The sequence below is a fragment of the Canis lupus genome, chromosome 29 (genome assembly GCF_048164855.1).
Source record: "Canis lupus baileyi chromosome 29, mCanLup2.hap1, whole genome shotgun sequence".
Taxonomy (NCBI): Eukaryota; Metazoa; Chordata; class Mammalia; order Carnivora; family Canidae; genus Canis; species Canis lupus.
This window is the reverse complement of record NC_132866.1, coordinates 28,359,215-28,379,271: the sequence shown is the minus strand read 5'-3', so window position 1 is coordinate 28,379,271 and position 20,057 is coordinate 28,359,215. Positions and strand designations below refer to the sequence as shown.

Genomic DNA, 20,057 nt, shown 5'->3' with positions numbered 1-20,057 from the left:
TGATAGTAAAATAATTTTATTTGGTTTCTTTTTTTTAAAAAAAGGTAGCATTTCACATATAAATTTAGACTTCAAGATTACAGTGTATATTTGCCAAAAGGAACATCCCTGCAGGAGGGATAGACTTAGAGCCTGAGCGAGCACTGGGAAGCACACTCCATGGAGAGTTTAAGTGGAAGTAGTTTCTTTACAATTTCACAACATTAGTTCCCTGTTCCTCAACTCTGTCACCAGGGGGCTTGTAAGAAAACCCACATCCATCATTTTGGGGCAACAGCTTTTAGCTCATGGGAATAGGAAACATCTCTAGGAATGAAAGCACAAAGGTCAATTGACCCAAATTTCCCACAACAATCATTATCTACCTGCAGCAACGATACCATGACAGGTGATGAGTTTATTCTTATAGTTCAAAGGTTCTTTAAAGGAGGACTAGAAAACGTAAGATCCATTCATAAAGAGAGTGTATACAATAGGCAAAAATAAAAAAAAGGATTCTCTCCATATTACAAATGCCTCTCTAGTGTAAGGCCCAGGGAAAAGACCCACTCATGTCTGGGATACCTTCCCCAGAAAGTGTTTGGCACAACCTGCAAACTGTCATGAGGCTGACAGGACTGACAGCGGAAAGGTTTCTGGAAGTGGTCCCATGACTTTTCTCTCTGGCTTGAACATCGTATACATGAAAAGTGTCTTAACAAGCTGCACAAACTCAGGCCTAACTATGCAGCACACTGTTTCGGGAAAGGTAATCCAAAGGGAATAAAGGCCCAGATGAAACAGGTCTCCCATTGCCACAGGCCAACTCATAACTCACTCTGTCATCCTCTCACAGGAGACTAAATCCCCTGGCTGCCCAGGAAGTCAGTGGAATCCTGATTTCCTAGGGAGGATGAAAGGTGGAGAACAACTTTGATTTCAGTATCTCAGAGCCAGGAAAAAAAAAAGAGAGAGAGAGAGACAAAGATGACCAAAGATGCTAAGTTACTCTGTTCCACACTATGTAGGCTCCAGAAGGACAAATTGAGGAGAATCGGTGTGCCAGTAACCATGGCAGCCCTAGGACTAGCCTTTAGGCAGAGGTACTGAGGCAAATAAATGTACCCCAAATCCAGTTTTAAAAATGAAAACTTCCTGCAGTTATGATACAATACTATACAGTGAACAGCTGGGGACTGTATGCTGCTCGCAGTTCTGATTAAAGCCCTGCCCCACTCTTGGCCAGCCAGAGCTGAGAGGTGACGTATAAGGAGTCTATAGCTAAAAACCAGGCACCTTAGTTATGAATGGCCTTGGGGCAGTGATGCAGTCATCATCCAATGGAGGGGAATGCAGGGCCCCAGAGCTTTGGTTCAAAGCAAAGGTTTCATCTCACCCAGAACTTCAAGCCAAGCTCTATCTCTGAGCCTACTAATGCAATAACTAGTGATTAGGAATCCCTGGTTGGGTGGCAAGGTACATATCCCAGCAGGCCACCAACTCGACTATAGGAAAACAAAAAGGTGCAAATAGTATCAAGTAAATAGTTGCTCAAGTGGAAGATCATTTCCTGGAGAACCTCAGCAGACTAGATGCTAATCACACAGATGAACACTGGGACTGGGCCCCAAAGAGAGAGCCTGGGCCCCAGGTGTAATCGATCTTCTTTACACTTACCACATCCTGGCCATCTTCTCTGGCCTCCTATGTCTTGAATGGCTGAGCACACATCTCCCCGGGGACCAATGTAAACATTATTCAATAGATCTCAGCTTAGAAAAACACAGCTTGTTATTTTCTTAATGTCTAACATTCCAGTGCAGGCAGTATCTTAGCATCAGACTTTTCCTCATTCATGAGTACCAGTTCAGAAAGGAACACACACAGGATACTTGATAAAACTGTAGCTGAAAAGACATTTGGGTGCCAGACACCTGGCTCTATCTTCCAATCAGCTGATAAACCAGGGCTACCACAGGAGAGGCAGAACAGACGGAGCACAGGTTCTCTGTGAATCTGAAGAGTCGTATAACTATTGTTCCCACTTTACCCCTTGGGCCACATTTTGATATGGGAGTACATTTCCACCACTTGCATCAACCTGTGCTCTCCTTGTTTTGGATGGGGCTCTCTCCTGAGGGTTCAAGAGCCTCCTTAGAGAGGAGAGAGCTTTTTCTTCCAGTCCTAACATCTGAATATTTCGAAGCACAAGAGGAGTCCATGAACATGCTAGGGATGTTGCTGCCAAAGTAGATCTTACTGTTAGAAGCAATGGCCTGGTACCTTTTGAGCTCCAGATATTCCGGGGTCAATTTGTGCTGTGTGGGAGCAAACAAGAGCAAAGGCATCAGGACGCTTCTGTCCAACAGTCATCTCTCTCTTTTCTCACAAATGTTTTTCCTACTGCTTTTCTGAATATCACTACTCAATGCTGAATCACTGCCAATGACCTCCTCTCAGTTTGAAGCATGGCTATCACATTAACAGCTATATTTTAGACTTGAAGTTCCTTAAACAAGCTCCTGTCCTTCATTTTTTAATAAAGAAATGATTGAGGAGGTGGGTTCCTGGGAACAAGGATAATAACTAAGATTTCCATAGTGACTTGGACCTTGCAAAATAATTTTGTATATACTTTCTTATTTCATCTAGCTGAGTTCAACCTGGAAATCAGTCTGGAATCTCGGCAGGTTCTCTTTTAAGAGGTAAATAGGTCAAAGGATGAGAGTAGCAGAGCTTCAAAGGAGCTGGGTTCATAACCTTATAATCAACCATCTGTGATTCTGCTTTTCTTGACCACATTTTAAAAGTGGAAAAAAATCTCAAGAAATCATCTGGTCTGGCCTCATGCCTCTATCTAGAAGCTGGGTATTTAAACACTGTGAGGGACAGATGTCTGCCAATCAAATAGGTTTTTTTAATTTAAATCATGCTGCCATGATATATACACTCAAAATCTCTTTAGGTTTGATTAAAACTTATTTCTAATATTTCCTGGAATATACTTCCTCTAGGAATCCTTTCCTCACCTCAAGTCTCTGGATTGTCCCATTAGGCAAAAGCCCATCTTGCCTCTCACAGCCCCCAACACCTTCTACTTTCTGAGTCTATACTCTCTCCAGTTGATCCATATCCTCTATTGAAACACTGTCATCAAACCTGGTCACAGTACATAACCAAATTACTTTCTATTGCTTTACTAACTAACATAGGTCAATATCTGAACAGCATTTTTCAAAATGGCATAAAACTGCTATCCCTTTCAACATAAGGCTAAGCTAATGACAAGGTCTTGATACTTGTGCCTGGCCAGCTTCTCCCACGACAGATCTGAATTGCTAGTTTTATACACAAAAGTTTCTCACCTTGCCTCCATCTTGACCAAATCCCATTGTTTCTATAGAGCGGTGTCTCCTCAAATATGTTAAATTTACTTCAAAATTTATACTGGATTTCAAAGTACTGACAACTCTCATTCTATAAACCTATCATATATGATCATTTCTTCTGAACCCTTAGTATGCTGTTCCTTTTTAAACTGAAAGAATTTAAGACCTGTCTATACCTTAAATCTTGACTCTAATCCTTCAAACCACACCAAACACTTTGGCAACCTTTCTCAGCTCTTTCAATGTTTCTATCTACTCTACAATTAATAGCTTTATAAACCTTGGTCATATCCTCCCCTTCTCAGACTACCATAAGCATCCTAACAGCCTCTTCCTAATACCTACTAAGTAGGCTTACATTCTCTAGACCTAATTATCCTGAGTCTCTAAACAAAAACTGTTCACTTGTATCACCCAACCTCCTTTCTCAAATTATCAGACATGAAATTCCTCACAACTAGAATATTTTTTAAATCCAGTTAAACAAACAATACTCAGGGGCATTTGGAAACGTGTGCTGTGGGGAGGAGGTGTTGATTGTTCGAATAATCAACACTACTGACACTTAGCAGGCAAGGGTCAGGGATGCAAAATAGCCCATAATGCATGAGACAGTCTTCAAAAATGAAAGAGTAGGGGCAGCCCTGGTGGTGCAGCGGTTTAGCACTGCCTGCAGCCCGGGGAGTGATCCTGGAGACCCGGGATCGAGTCCCGCATCGGGGCTTCCTGCATGGAGCCTGCTTCTCCCTCTGCCTGTGTCTCTGCCTCTCTCTCACTCTCTCTGAATGAATAAATAAACCTTTAAAAAAAAAAAAAGAAAAAAAAGAAAGAGTATTTCATCTCAAAATGCAAAGAGTTTCTGATGAGAAACACCACACTAAACAAGCTTAGCATTTTTACAAAAAAGCTACCTTACTGGAAAGCAACCCTAAATGGACTTTTACTCTTTTTCTGTTACTCCTGTCATTCCACGAGAAGACTGTTATCTTTCCTGATTACTGAGCCCGGATAACGGCAGTACAGATAGATGACTTACATACGTGTTTGATCTGTGTTTATCTGACCTTTGTCCTAGCTCCCCACTTTTACAAGGAACTCTACAAAATTCTCCCCAATGAGTGTGCAATATGTCTTGATGAGTGATTAGCTGTTTCTAGAGTGTGGTGGTAACTACCCTTCCTTGACACTGAAGAGATCACCTCTATCATATTAGAGGCCTCTCCTGTCCCCCAACCCCCCAAGGAAAAGCAAAATCCCTAACATTATATTATTAGGACAGTGGCACAAAGAGCCAGTCACCTTGTTTGAGGTGGCATATTTGTGTGCAGCATAATACTCAGCATCTGCCTTCGCCTTCTCTCTGGCCAGGAACGCAGCATCTAGCAAGCAAAATACAGTCAGGGTGTTTAAAACAAAAAAAAGTTGTAATCTATTTCCTTAGCTGGGTAAGAGTTAAGATTCTATGTTAAAGAGGGGTCTCTTTATCCACTGCCTAATATTTTGATCACTTACTTATTTTTTTAAAGATTTTTTTAAAGTAATCTGTACACCCAATAATGGGGTTTGAACTTACAACCCCGAGATCAAGAGTCACATGCTATAATGACTGAGCTAGCCAAGTACTCCTTGATCACTTAAAGCATTTAACATTAGTAGTTTTCAAATCCCAGTCCCCAGAAACACTCTTCTCAAAGGGGGATACTTTTGTCAATGTCAAAGAACTCTCAGCTCATTAGAGACCACTTCATTTTCCACCTAATGCTGCTTCTTCTTTCCTCTAGCCCTCATCACTCAAAAAGCCTCACACCCTACCCAGGCTCTATGCTTCAAGTAAAATAATGAAGTCCAGGGATGAAAGCTCTGCTCTATTTATTGCACTGTCCCCATCTCCTCCAAATTTGATCAAGTCAGTTAATGGAGAACGACAAGGAGCAACACTATACAAGCAACAGAGGTTGAATATCTGGTCTTCAAGACTGTGAACTCAGAACATTAACATCTCACTATATGAAATCAAACAGTTTGAAAGCCTCTACAAAAATTGCAGCTTCTCTCCCCCACCCACCACCACTAATTTTTTTGTTATTTTTTTGTTGCTGGGTAGAAAAGAAACTGGTAGTGGTGGGTTTTCTTATCTTATACATTCTTTACAATTGGTTATGGGTAATTCTCATACTTTGCCTGAGAACAGAGTGGTAGCTAATAAGCCATAACTAAAGGACAGAAAATGAAAGGAAGAGTTACCTACAGTCACAAACCAAACCAAGAGCTGAATGTGTACTGGCAATTTTCTAAAGTCCTCCAGACCAGATTATTCTGTCTATTGTCCTCCCGCCCACCACAATCAAGAGCCCAATTTCTGAGGCAGAAAGGCAACTCGGACAGCCAGAGCCTCTTTTCTCACTGATGTACCTTCAATTTCAGAAATTCGCTTTTCAGTTTCTTTCTCCATCACCTTCTGCTGAAACCGAATTTTTGCCACCTGTGCAATCTTCTCCGCTTCTATAATCATACACAAAAGAAGACACATTCAAAAACATTTCTCTAGTTCCAGAAATATTTAGAATTAGCAGCACACAGTCTTAACATTTAATTATATGTTTTATGGGCTAACTTTCATTAAGTTTATCCACCCAGACTATAAACTACTTAACATAAAAAAGGAAATTTATTTCCTATTTCACTGTTCTGTTGACAGTGCTAGTTCTGTAAGAAAGGGGAGTACAAAAGGTTCCATTCCTTCATGGGATTACACAGCAACAGTCCACAAGCTAATCGGGAAAATGATACTTCATGAAAAGTACTCAGAACAAAAATAGAGCAACATAAATGCATGGCAACACAGAACAATCTTATAAAATGGCAGGAGAAAGAAAGAATAAGGAAGGTAAGTTAAACCAAGAAAGGCCCTCTGGAAGAAATCCTAGAGAAAATAATGTACATGACCTAGGAGGACATGGCAGAAGGCAAAAAGACAAGAAGAATGATTGAGTAGTCACAATGAAAAGGTGATTGCAGAGCCAACTGACAAGACCACAAATAATTAGACTAGAAAGAAGGCTAGATGACCCCCATCTTTAGTAGTAGGCTAAAGAATTTTATATACTCAGGATCAACTGTTCAGTTACCATCAGGGAGATCACAAGATGAAAATAGTATCAGAAAGAGAAAGCAGGCTAATTCAAATGACCCTGTGGAAAATAAGTGTTAGGGATGAACAAGTTAGCTGCAGCAGAAGAAACCAAACACCCTCAAGTAAACCCATGACCTAACCAAAGGATCCAGGACCAGGGAAGAAAGACCCTAATTATACTTTCAATACAATCACTCCAATTCTTGAAGAACATTCTCAGTTCTTCTTTTCCACCAAAGAGGTTAAATATTAACACATCTTCTCTCTGGCCCCTGGGGAAAGTACATAGTAGAAAAAAATTTTCCAAGTGGCTTCCTATTTCCAGAAGATCCAGTATCCTGTGGCAAAGACCCCAGCGCATACTTCCCTATTTCTCCATTAGCATAAAATCAACCTATGTCACACACACACACACACACACACACACACACACACCCAATAGACTATGATGCTCAACTGGACTAGAAACTTACCTATACGCAGAAGCTCTAGATAAAACTTGAATAATAGGTAAGGCATCTGGAGCCTACATTTAAAACCCAGAGAATGGTGTCTCAATGTAGAAAAACTGTTGCAGTCATCCCATTTAACATGCTCTCTAACATGCAGGGATAAACCAATAAAGAGCATGAGTAGACTTCCAGTTTTAGAAAAATGGTGGAGTATGCTAATAAGAAAAACCTTCAGCTAACAACACCTTAAGGTGTTATAACATTTTTTTTTTTTTAACGTATGGCTAAGATAATAAGAAAGTAGGAGAGATCCTCAAGAGACATAAGCAAAGGGAGAGCTGAGAGCCAGTACAGTGGCAGACCTGGTGGTGGTTATTAGACAAGTGAAGGAGAGGGAGTTGGGATATTGCCTATGCAAGGCCAGGAGATGAGGCCTTGAGATGTTAGAACTGAGACTCCTGTATAAAATTGAGACCACTAGACGGCTTCAGCTCCAGGGAGGCTAAAAAGCTCTACCCACCAGCCCAGTGAGAAGCAAGCTCTTTTCCATTTAGACACGTCACATGAAACTGAAACACCCAAAGACAGAGAGAAAAATCATAAAAGTAAAAAGAAGAGAAGCCAAACAAAAATGAAATAATATTGCCATAATGACAAAGAAAAGTAAGGTTCGCTGGGCTTAGAATTGTAGGCTAGATTACCATTCAAGAATGAAATAAAATCATTTCAGACCAAAGAAAACTGAGTAAATATCGACTCCTTAGCCTTCACTGAAAAAAACAAAACAATAATAACAACAAACTAGCAGAAAAAAAGAATGAATTGCCAAAAACAATGGCGAGGGAAAAAAATTAAGTAACACCTATAAATCAAAATAGATGTTTACTGTAAGAATCAATGATAATGGTAATAATGGGGGAATAAAAACATAAAACCAGAATACAAGGCAATGATATGTAAAATTGGGGGACAGTGATAAGAATTAAAGCATTCTAAGGTTTTATTTAAGAGAATAGAAAGAGGAGTGCCTAGATGGCTCGGCAGGTTAAGTGTCTGCCTTCAACTCAGTCATAATCCCAGGGTCCTGGGATTAAGCCCCACATTGGGCTCCCTGCTCAGCCACATCTTTCAAACCTCTGCCTATGGCTCCCAACTTCTTCTACCTTCTCCACCTCCTTCTACCTCTGCCTGTGACTCCCCCTGCTTGTGTTGCTTGTGTTCTCTGTCAAATAAATAAAATCTTTTTTTAAAAAAGGTAGGATGGAGAAAATGACTAGCTTTAGACTTAGTCATGTCAGGCATGCTTATCAACATTTTACAGGTAATGACTAGTTATACATTCTAGAAACAGAATATAAATCTTCTAAGCAAGTAAAAGGAAGAAAAGAATAAAGAAAATCCAATTCAATACCAACTGGATAAGAGAGAAAAAAGCAGCAGAGGAAAAAAATGCATGGTAAATAGCACAAAATTAAATAATACAAACAAATCCAAATATAGTAGTAACCACAATAAATATAAAAAGACTAAACTCACCAGTTAAAAGACAGATTCTCACATTGGATAAGATAACAAAATCCAGCTATATGCTGTTTACAAGAGACACACCTAAAACATAATGACATAGAAAAGTTGAAAGTAAAAGGATGGGAAAAGATACATCAAGAAAATAACTAACCAAGAGAAATCTGGCATAGCTATAATATCATTAGACAAAATAGGTCTTAAGCCAAAAAGTGTGTCTGGAATAAAGAGGGTTATTACATAATAGGAGCAATTCTCCAGGAAGATGTAACAATACTGAATCTCTTAATGATATAGCCCTAAAATATATAAAGAAAAAAAATTACAAGTCAACAAATCCATGGTCACAATAGGAGATTTTAATTTTAACACACACCTCTCAGTAACTGAGAACTCAAGAAGGCAAAAATTAGAATACAGAAGATGTAAACAACACAATTCATAACCCTGACCTAATGGATATATAGGGAAAACCACATCCAACAAATAAGAAAACACATTCAGTCTTTTCCAGCATACACAAAACATTTACCAAAAAAGTACCATGTATTGATAGGCTACAAAACAAATTTCAACAAATACTTAAGACCATATAACAGATATTTTCTGACTGTCATGCAAGAGGTAGCCCCCTAAAAATCCATTTAATCAGAAATTGAAAGAAATACTTTTAATACTTCCTAAGTGAAAGGAGAAATCATAATGGAAATGTTTTTAAAAAATTAAAATGAACATCAATAAACTACATTTTAAAACTTGTGAGATATACCTAAAGCAGAACTTAGAAGAAAATTTATAATCTTACATGCTTCCGTTAGAAAAGACTGAAAACTAAAGAATTAAGTAACTCAAGAAGTTAGAAGAGAACCAATGAGAAAACTCAAAAAAGGGAGAGAAATAATAAGTGTAAATAATAAAAGTGAAAAGTAAGTGACAATAGAATCAACCGAATCAAAATACAGTTCTGTGAAAAGATGAATAAAGTATGACAGACCTCTGGCACAAATGATGCAGCAAAACAGAAGGCACAGATAAACAATACTAGCAATGAAGAGGGACATGCATATTTGATAGAGGGTTTTCAAAATCAGAATAAAATTCTTCAAGTTTATGCCCATAAATCTGAAATTTCAGATGACAATTTTCTAGAAAAATGTAACTACCCAATAGACCTATTGTTAGTATAGAAATTAAATCAGCTGGCTAAATGTTACCACAAAAAACAAGCAATCATACAAAAGAAGCACAAACCCCACTAGACCAAGATAGTTTTTACAAGTGAGTTCCACCAAACCTACAATGAAGAGATAACATATTTTATACAAAATGTTCCAGAATACAGAAAAAAAAAAAAATGCTCTCTAACTCATTTTTGAGGCTTAGTGAATTCGTGAAAAAAACTGACAATAAGAGTGCAAGAAAAAAATATAAGTTGAAATTTATGAAATAAAAGTAAAAATTAGGCAATAAAAGTAAAAATTTTAAAGAAATTATCAGCAAGACATAAAGAAAAATGTATTGGGGTGAATCTCCTACATCATGATCAAGTGGGTTTATCCCAGGAAGGCAAAACAGTTCAGTAATAGAGAATCTATTAATATAATTCGCATTAATAGCTTCAAAAAGAAAAATTATATGGTCATCCTCAACAGATACGGAAAAGTTTCTCAAAGTTTTAACAGTCATTCATGATAAAAACTCTCAGCAAGCAAGAAACAGAAAGAAACTTCATTAACCCAATAAAAGTTCAGCACAACAAGCATCCCTGGGACTATTTTAAATAAAGTTAGGAACAAGAGAAAAATATCTGTTGCCATCTTTCTTTTCAATACTGCATTGTATGTAAATCATAGCTTAAACCAGTAAGATAAGAAAAATTAAAACATGTAGGACTACAAAGAGAAAACCAGAACTATCCTGATCTGAAGACAATTTGCTCTTATGGGAAATCCAAAAGACTCAGAAACAGCATGTTCAGCAAGACTGCTAAATAAACAAAATTAACAGCATACCTCTAACAAAAGCAAAGACCAGTTAGAAAATGCACCTTCAAAAAAGAGCCTATTTGGTGCACCTGGGTAGCTCAGTCAGTTCAGTGTCTGACACTTAGTTTCAGCTCAGGTCATGATCTCAGGATCCTGGGATGGAGCCCTGCATCAGACTGTGCTCATCCGCAGAGTCTGCTCATCCTTATTCCCCACCCTGGACTTCCCCCACACTCGTTCTTACACTTGTGTGCGCGCTCTCTCTCAAAATCTTAAAAAAAAAAAAGCCTATGATAATAGTAAAAAATTTGAGGAATATATAGGAATGAAACTCTAAGAAAGTGCTAGAATTTTAATAAGAAAATTGTAACAATTTTTTTGAAAGACATTTCTCATAAACAGGAACGTAACAGATTTATAAGATTCAGTATCATAAATATTGTAATTCTCTCCAAAACCTCAATACAGCATTTTATAGAACTTAAGCTGGTTCTAAAATTTAGAGGAGGAATAAAGGGCCTAGGACAGTGTAAGACAATTTTAGGAATAGTTAGACTAGTTAAGAGAAACAACTAAGGAAAAACTTGCTTTCCCATAGCAAAACTCAACATAAAAAGTGACAGTAATTAAAACAAGGTAATTCTGGAGAAGGCATGACACGGTTTTAGAAATAAATAGAGGAAATAATGAAATTTTCAATAAATAGCCTGAAAGAATTGGCTTGCTACTTGGAAAAAATAAACTGAATTCTAATGTCACACCAAGCCCTAAAATAAATTCCAGATGGATTTAATATCTAAATATGAAAAGCAAAACTTTAAAACCTTTAAAATAAAATTATTACTTTAAGGTTGGGAAATAATTCTTAAATGGAATAGAAAAAGCACAAATTAGAATGGAAAAGACTGATGAATATGATTACATGAAAATTAAATATATATGAATGTCAAAAGACATTATAAAGCTCAGAGACAGGCCACAAAGTGAGAGAAGATATTTGCAAAGCATAAGTCTGGGAAAGGATTAATATCCAGAAGATATAAAGAACTTCTACAAATCAGCTCAAAAAAAGTAATCAAGCAATGGGCTAACAGTATATTAACAGGCAATTCACATCCAAAAAAAAAGAAACCTGAATGACCAGTAAACAATATTCAACTTTACTAGTAATCAGAGAAATACAAACTGAAATTATGTGATACGTGTGCACCATCACACTGATCACACTGACATAAATTTTAAAAGGTCTAATGAATCCAAGAGTTGAGGAGGATGTGCAGAAATGGGAATTCAATAAAGAAGCAAAGGAATGGGAACTCAAACCTTGCTGAAGAGAAGGTAAAATGGTAGGATCACTTTGCAGAGCAATTTGGCAATACTGAATGTTATAAATATGAAGATGTATGTACCCTATGACCCAGCAATTCTACTTTGAGGTATGTATTCCAGAGCAATGCTTCTCAAACTATCTATGGGAGAGCAACCTCCCTCCTTTTTTTTGTATTTCAATCTGTTAGGAAGCAATATTTTATAAAGTATAACTAAAATTAATTACTAGGAAAAATATTTTAAAAATAACCACAGGCTCATTATTATTAGACTCAACAGACATAAAATTACTGTGTAATGCTTTAAGAACTTCTAAAACACTCATTCTCAATTTCTGCAGTCATCTCATTAGGGATTAGAAACAAAAAGCTGGTGAAATAGGGCACTAACTGACACTACACTACCACAGGAAAACTCCGAATGTGTGCATGAAGAGACATGGGTATTGGCATTACTGCAGCACTGTTCATAAGGAAAAACTAAAAACTACCTAACTCTTCAACACTAATCCATCAGCATGAACGGAGGTTCACTCACAGAATGAGTGCAGAGCAGTTAAAAATTAACTAAATCTACACATATCAATATGAATAAAACTCAAACAGTGCTGGTAAAATAAAGGCAAGTTGTGAAATAAAAGATGGAGTTTGATACCATTTTTATCTTTTAAAACAACTCTATGAACTGTTTATTGTAACATACTTTCAGTTACAGTATAAAAATATGGACAGAATCATCTACCTAAAAACTTTAAAAGAAAAGCTACTCAGAGAAGGGAGGTCAAGAAATAGGACCAGGTAAGTGTACACAGGAGGCTTCAAATGGATATATAAATTTATTCTTAAAAGAAAATGTGATCTGAAGGAATGTGGCCAATATTGCGCCTTCATTCGATTATTCTCTGTACATTCCTGCCTATTTGAAATAGTTAATGAAACACTTCTTAAACTTTCAGCATCTCAAGGAACAAATGACTGAGAGCCTAAGAGGGCAGTCCAATATAGAGTATCCTGGAGTGTTAGGGAAGTCACTGTGATTCAAAATAAGCTGTAAGCAATCCTGCCATACTGTCGAAGATGACAACATCTATCCATCCCAATAAAACTCGTTGTATGTCAACAGCAAGGAAGCATATTATAATCCTGAGCTCTGGCCAAAAAACTCTATTCTTAAACCATATGAACAAAACTTACTCCACAGATGCTAGAGTTGCCCAAAAATCCTATCCATTTTCCTGTCCTTGAAAAAGCAGTAGCAGCCAAAGACATGGTAGAACGCCAAAGCACTTCACGAAGTACTGGCACCATCTAATTTTAAAGGCTGTAAAACATCTGAATGACAAAAGTTTCTAGAATTCTCCACTATGTATGGTGCAATCTTATTTGATCCCATTAATATCCAGTGTCAGACTGACAAAAAACAGGACAAACTCGTAACACATGTACTTAGAGACATCCATTTCAGAAAAAAATCCAGGTACCTATAATAGCCTTTTTCCTCTCTGTCTCAGCTTCCTTCTCCACAACCTTTTGTTTCTGTGCAGCTATAAGAAGTTTTGTCTTTTCAGCCTCCCTGTGAAGCAAAATATTATAAAAATTAGAAATGATGTGCAGTCACAGGCAGTAATTTTGACTCTACAGTGGGTCAGAGAACTATTTGCAACATGAACTTCTGATCCATTAAGGTGCCAAGACAGGTGTTACTCTATTTTACTTACAATGAATCTGAGGCTGAAAGGTTTAATGATTTGCCCAAAGTCACCCAGATATAAGAATCAATTTATACATTTGTATTTTAGTCTGACCTTTTCCTCTAATTGTATCATGGGAAGGCCTGTGATCTCGAAGTACCCAGAGTGTATAAATGTTTCCTTTGTTGTTAGGCCTCCAACTAGCCCATATAGCACCTCTGGGCCAATTAGCAAAATGCAACAACCTCTGAGCAGATGCAGTCCCTCAGGTGCATGGTTTGGCAAGCAGAACAGAGCTGGATTTCAGCCCTTCCTCAGGCAGACACTGTGCACTGACCCTATTTGTTGTATGGAAGATATAATTAGGTAGCAGTTATTAGGTGACAAACTGGGGCTCAATGTAAGGAAAATTTTTCTAAGATTCTGAGCTTTCTAAAAATGGAAACAGGTGGCCTATCACGAAGCATGTACAAATGATGACTGGGTGACCACATGGCAGAAAAAGTATAAAAAAATTACCATTAGGTGGGAGGTTAGATTTAAGGTGGCTTTTAAATCTGGAATTGCAATAGTCTACAAAATTAGGAAAGATCCAGATTTATCCAAAAAATAACTCCCAACAGTTCCCCCAAAATAGTTCCCCCAAAAGATCTTTCCTTTCCTCTCAAAACTGATAAAGACATAAAATGGCATTCTGGATACTACGAGTTATTTGAGGGCAGAAAACATAGTCTTCATGTCTCCATCACTAGAAGCTATCATATTGAAAGCCTAAGATATTCAGACTATGTTCTACCCAGCCTGGCACTCTATCCTTTATAATTTTAAAAGAGGAGTTCCAATTCTACAAATGAAAAGGATAAATAAAATTCTGCGTAACAGAAGATACAGACTTGGCAACAGTAAGGAGTCAGCAGTAGATTATCCCAAGTAGTAGTAGTAGTATTCCTTAGACCCCTAATACTTATACAATCTGTTGCATTCCTGACTTTTGCAAAGTTATTTTTCCAGCATTTCATATTTTTCCTCCTAAAATACTACCCAAGTTTCATAAAGACTTTTGTTTCTTCTTTTCAATACCTGTCAAACAAGAAGAATACAGCCATTTCAACTACAATAGGTATTCCCTTAACACGGATCTTCAGAACACTAAGAAATTAATTTCATGTCAAGCAAGTATCTTATTCCCAGTCAGCCCTGGACCCAAAGAGAAGACTACCAGGAGTCAATTCAGGCAAAGCTTCCCAAAAGCAAATTATAAAGATCTAGGTATAACTTTAGATAACACAATCACATACAATGGAAAACCAAACTTTATACCAATAACGTATCTATTCTTAGCATTGTAACACAGTACACAATATAGGCACTCTCTTCAACCTTAACCACTAGGACTCCCTCCTCCATTAGTATTTTAATTCAAGATATTCATGTCCAAATTATACCTTAGCCTTCCAACAATAGGTCTACAGCTAACTGCATCCTTAGCCACTAAAGCTGCTCCTGAAATGTTCATATATAAAGAAATAACTAAGAAACGTCTATGAACTGAGACACAAGAATAGAGAATATAATAAAAATTAAAGCATGGAAGATAGATATACACCCCACCCCAGAGTGTAACATCTCACATATAAGTTTTTCTACTCTGGTATATTAATATGTAGACAGCCCTAAATAAAAATATTGGGATCCCAAGCATATTACTCACATTAACTCAAAATTTCTTCTTATGGCTTCTGGGATTTTGGGTTTTGTAACACGCACAGCCTAAAAAATAAAAGTAAAAAGCCAAAGTATATTTGAAAAATAAATCTTCAAACTAAATCTTCAATAGAAAAACTCCTCAAATGAAACGAATAAAACAACTATGACATAGCTGCCTACTAACGTGTGGAGATTCTGCCAGAAAATCTATTTTTCATGCCATCACTCCAAGAATCAAAGATACACTGCTTCTTGTTTCCTTAAAAAATGCTTGGCTATGGAGGGAAAAAAAAATCACTCTATCCCTTTCCTTTAGGGAAAAGGTTCTCCCTTAAAAGACCTACAAAGCTCTTCAGTTGGATACTTTTGTCTCATTTTCAAGCCTGCAAATCAAAGAAACAGAAGGAAGGAAAAATTCCAAGATTTAGATTGTAAAGTAGGAAACAGTAAAAACAAAAATAAAAGCCAGCAAAGTCCAGGTCAGTATATGCAACTTAATATAGTGGTCAATAAATATATTTACCACTTCCTAACCTGCAATTACGCAGTAATGGCTACACATAAACAGCCCAAAGCTAAAGGAAAACAAATACCAGTTAACAGCTTACATTCTTTCTTCCTAGAATTTTACTTAGAACAAAGTTTACTTGTCTTTGTGGACACTGTTTACTAGACACTTTGTTTCCCTAACCACAGTGCACTTTGACATCAATTAAGATTATCTACTTGGGAAGTGAAGCCTTTTGAAGGCTGATTTTTCTACAATAGGCAACTGATCTCTCAAAAGCTTTTGACTTAACTAGTTAAACATCACTCATCCCCTACCTATACTGTAGACATACACAAAACACTAATCTGAAGAAATTTCCCTCCAAAAATTAGCTAAACTTTTTAAGTAACAAAAGTCTTTAAGCATATAACCTTTATTTAAAATTTAAATTCAATTAATTAACATACAATGTATTATTAGTTTCAGGTAGAATTAGTGATTCATCAGTCTTATATAACACCCAGTGCTAATTACATCATGTGCCCTCCTTAACGTCCACCACCCAGTTACCCTATCCCCTAAACCCTCCCCTCCAGTAACCCTCAGTTTCCTTCCTATGATTAGGAGTCTCTTATGGTTTGTCTCCCTCTCTGATTTCATCTTGCTTTATTTTTCCCTCCGAGCTCCTGCTCTTTTTCAAGCACGTTTTCAACCTTCTTTTAACGCTTTTGAAAGAAGACTTTTAAGGAACAATGACTCCCCTACATGAAAGAGGTCAAATCTGTAAAGAATTTGAGAACTATCTAACCAAATACAAGAAATAGTGAAATGGAGCAAGAAGTTGGGGACTATAATGAAAAAACTCATTATATGCTGAAGGTGAGGCATGTGAGGACTTAAGGAACAACTCCAGGAGGTATCCAGATTACCAGAAATAAAGATAACTTCCAGTATGTTTTAATATGACCCAGAAGGAAGCACTGTCATTTTGCGTTTAATTAAGAGACTGGCCATGTATCTTTTTAGGCTTTTAAAAAGCGTAAAACTTGACTGCCTTTTGAAGACTTCTATCTTGCAGTATGAGACTGACAAACACACTACATGATTGCCAATCTTGGCAACCTCATAATTCTCAAATATGTGTAAAATAAGCACCTACTGTAACAGATAAGTTGCACCGTAACAGACTTAAAAAAAATAAAATGACAAAATACCCAAAAATAATGGCCAAAATAAACACACACAGTGAATGGAGAAAGCAGAAAAAAAAAAAAAAAAAAAAAAAAGCTGATGAAATGAATGTACCTGAAACTGACCACCGGGTTATAGGCATATAGGCATATATTTTAAATGAAAAGCCAGGCTAAAATAGTCACTCTCTTTAACAACCTAGGCAAAAAATATCAAGGATGCCTATTTTCACTACTCCAATTTGCCACAGTTGTTCAAGAAGAAAAATGGAGTATAAACAGCGAGAAGAGAAAAATTACTGATTGTTACAGAGAATGTTTATTCAACAAATATTAATTGGTGTTTAGTTTGTGCCAAGTGCCGTTGGTTCTAGGCACTATGAATATAGCAATGAACAAGGCAAGGCTGTTTTCACGGAACTGAATATTTTAAAGGGAGAAACCACAATAGATATCAAAAAGCAAATAAATGAATAAGAAACGTTCAGATAGTTATGAATATTACATGAAGAATTAAAATAGACTGATGATTTGGAGACTGGAAAATACTAGGCTGTAGAGGGGAAAATCAAAGTTTTTATTTTCACATAATAATATAAATAAAAAAAACTAAGGAAATTCATAAAGTTTCAGTCAAGCAAAATAAATTAGCTCTGTTACATAACACAGTACCTACAGTCAACAATAATGTATTGTGTACTTAAAATTTTAAGAGGATAGAGTTCATGTTAAATGTTTATATCACATAAACAACAAAAAAATCCAAAGAAATTAACCCCAAAAATTTATTAGAAACAGTGATTTCAGCAAACTAGTAGCTGCACAATAAATTCCCCAAGAATCATTTGCATTCCTCAATGCTTATACAAAAAAAGATGACATATTTAATAGCATTAAAACTCAATAAATCCTTGAGTATTAATTTGAGGTATGAGTTTCTCATCTGGTCAGAAATTCTAAAAGAAACAAAAATGATATGATTAAATAAAGCCATAAACCATGTTTCCAATTTTAAAATTATATGCCAATGTAAGTACCTGGATATAGCTTAAAAATATCAATAATAAAAACTCATCTGGAGGAATAAGCTGGCAGAAATATCAAAGGCCACTATTTTTGGAAATATGTATCTTACGAGATTTTAAAAGTGAATAAAAAGTTGATTATCATAAACATATAATAATAATGTGTTAAGGAGAGAAGGTTGACAAATAGACCGGAAGTTCAAAAAATGCACTCCAGCTCTCATAAGAAACTTTTAAGGCAAGACTAAAGCAACCAAAACAATGGAGATCTTGATCTACCAGTTTAAAAACATATAATGAAGTGATATTTTTTCGTTCAGTAATTGTTTTTATAAAACAACAAATAAATAAAACTAAATTTAAAAGATCCTTCTCACTGCTATGCTGAAAATGCTGTGGATAAAGAGAAAAGTCAAAAGTGGGCAACATGATAGGAGACTACTGTTGGAAGTCCAGGCAAGATATGGTGGCTTGGCTTAGGGAGGTAGCAGTGAAGATGAAGTTTTACATGGATTTTGGTGATAAAATCAGCAGGATATGAGGTCTGATTATATGTTAAGGGTGAGAAGTTGTTATAGATGCCTCCACACATCTAGATTTGTCTGAAGGGAAGGAGGTGTAATTTACTAACAGAAAAAAATAAGACAGAAGTAGATCTGATGGGGAAAAAAACTAAGGGCTCAATAACTAATGAAGAAATAGAAAACAAAGATCAATGGACCCAAGTCCAAGAAACACCGTACTATATACTGGGATTTAGCATACAATACAAATGGCATTTCAAACAAGGGAGATAGGGGTATATATCATTCCTTAATTCTTGTTGCTCAAAATGGATTTCAGATGAATTATTCATTTAAATCTAAAACACAACTGTAAAGGGGTGCCTGGGTGACTTAGTCAGTTAAGCATCTGACTTTTGGTTTCAGCTCAGGTCATGAGATCAAGCCCAGGTTGGGCTCCACGCTCAGCACACACACTCTACTTAAGTTTCTCTCTCCCTTCCCCTCTGTCCCTCCCACCCCAGCCCATGTGGTCTTTCTTGCTCTCTAACATAAATATATAAATCTTACACAACACACACAAACATAAAAGCAGAGAAAAATGTTGTAATTTCCAATTTTACTTAAATTTCTGTATTTTAAAGGGGTGAAAGTAGCTTAAGGCATATCAATACTGCAAAACACCATAAAGATACTAAAATTACTACCTAAGTTTAAAACTTCAGAATTAAAAAAATAAAAAATAAGGAAAAAATAAAACTTCAGAATTGCAGAGGGAAAAAGACATTAAATGGTAAAGAAAAAAACTAGGAGAAAATGTTTCCCATGCATTTGAAAGCTGTAATAATTAACATATTAAAAACAGCTTATTTATTTTAAAAATAGCTTATTTAGATGAGAAAAAGAGAAATTAAAAATGAGCAAACACAACAATTCACAAATGAAATACAAACGGTCATTAAATATCCTAAGGCATTCAATCTCAATAATTAAAATATCAGATTAATTTCTCTAAAAAGATTAAGAAAGTCAGCATGCATCTGTTAATTATCTGGGTACAATCACACAATAAAATGTGTAAGAAACTATAGCTCACCAACAATGCTGATGAGAGAATGTAAGATGCTATAATTTTTCTGAAAGTCCATTTGGCAATATGTATTAAAAAAGGTTCCAAATGGGGCATACGCTTTGACTCATCAAAATTAAGAATTTTTTTTTAAAAAGATCTTATTTATTTATTCATGAGGGACACATAGAGAGAGAGAGGGAGAGACACAGGCAGAGGGAGAAGCAAGCTCCATGCAGGGAGCCCGATGCGGGACCTGATCCCAGGACTCCAGGATTACACCCTGGGCAGAAGGCAGGTGCTAAACTGCCGAGCCACCCAGGGATCCCCATATTTACGAACTTAAGGGAAGGATTTAAAAAGATGTATGTATAAGCTTGTCACTGCAGCATGTGTGTAACAGTGAAGACTGGAGGAAGCCATAGGTTAATAAGACCAATAAAAACGATGATGCAGTGAATCTCTATTTTTGACTTGAAAAGATGCTTATATATACTGTCGGTTAAAAAAAAAAAAAAAGCAGCCATGGTACAATTTCACTTTGGTTTAACATTATTTATACCCATGAATAAATATATGTTCCTCTAGATTA

The 20,057-nt window shown here is 36.5% G+C and overlaps 1 protein-coding gene across 2 annotated transcripts in view; it reads right to left on the bottom strand.

Moving 5' to 3' along the window:
• Positions 1-20,057, bottom strand: part of ERLIN1 (ER lipid raft associated 1) — a 37,070-nt gene continuing 17,013 nt past the window's right edge. For both annotated transcript variants that reach the window (XM_072805711.1, XM_072805712.1), the window contains 5 exons: positions 15,193-15,251; positions 13,272-13,363; positions 5,781-5,870; positions 4,668-4,747; positions 1-2,297 (listed from right to left, as the gene is read on the bottom strand). In XM_072805711.1, coding sequence (XP_072661812.1) covers positions 2,076-2,297; positions 4,668-4,747; positions 5,781-5,870; positions 13,272-13,363; positions 15,193-15,251 — 543 coding nt within the window. In that variant the 3' untranslated portion in view covers positions 1-2,075. The remainder of the gene's footprint in view (positions 2,298-4,667; positions 4,748-5,780; positions 5,871-13,271; positions 13,364-15,192; positions 15,252-20,057) is intronic.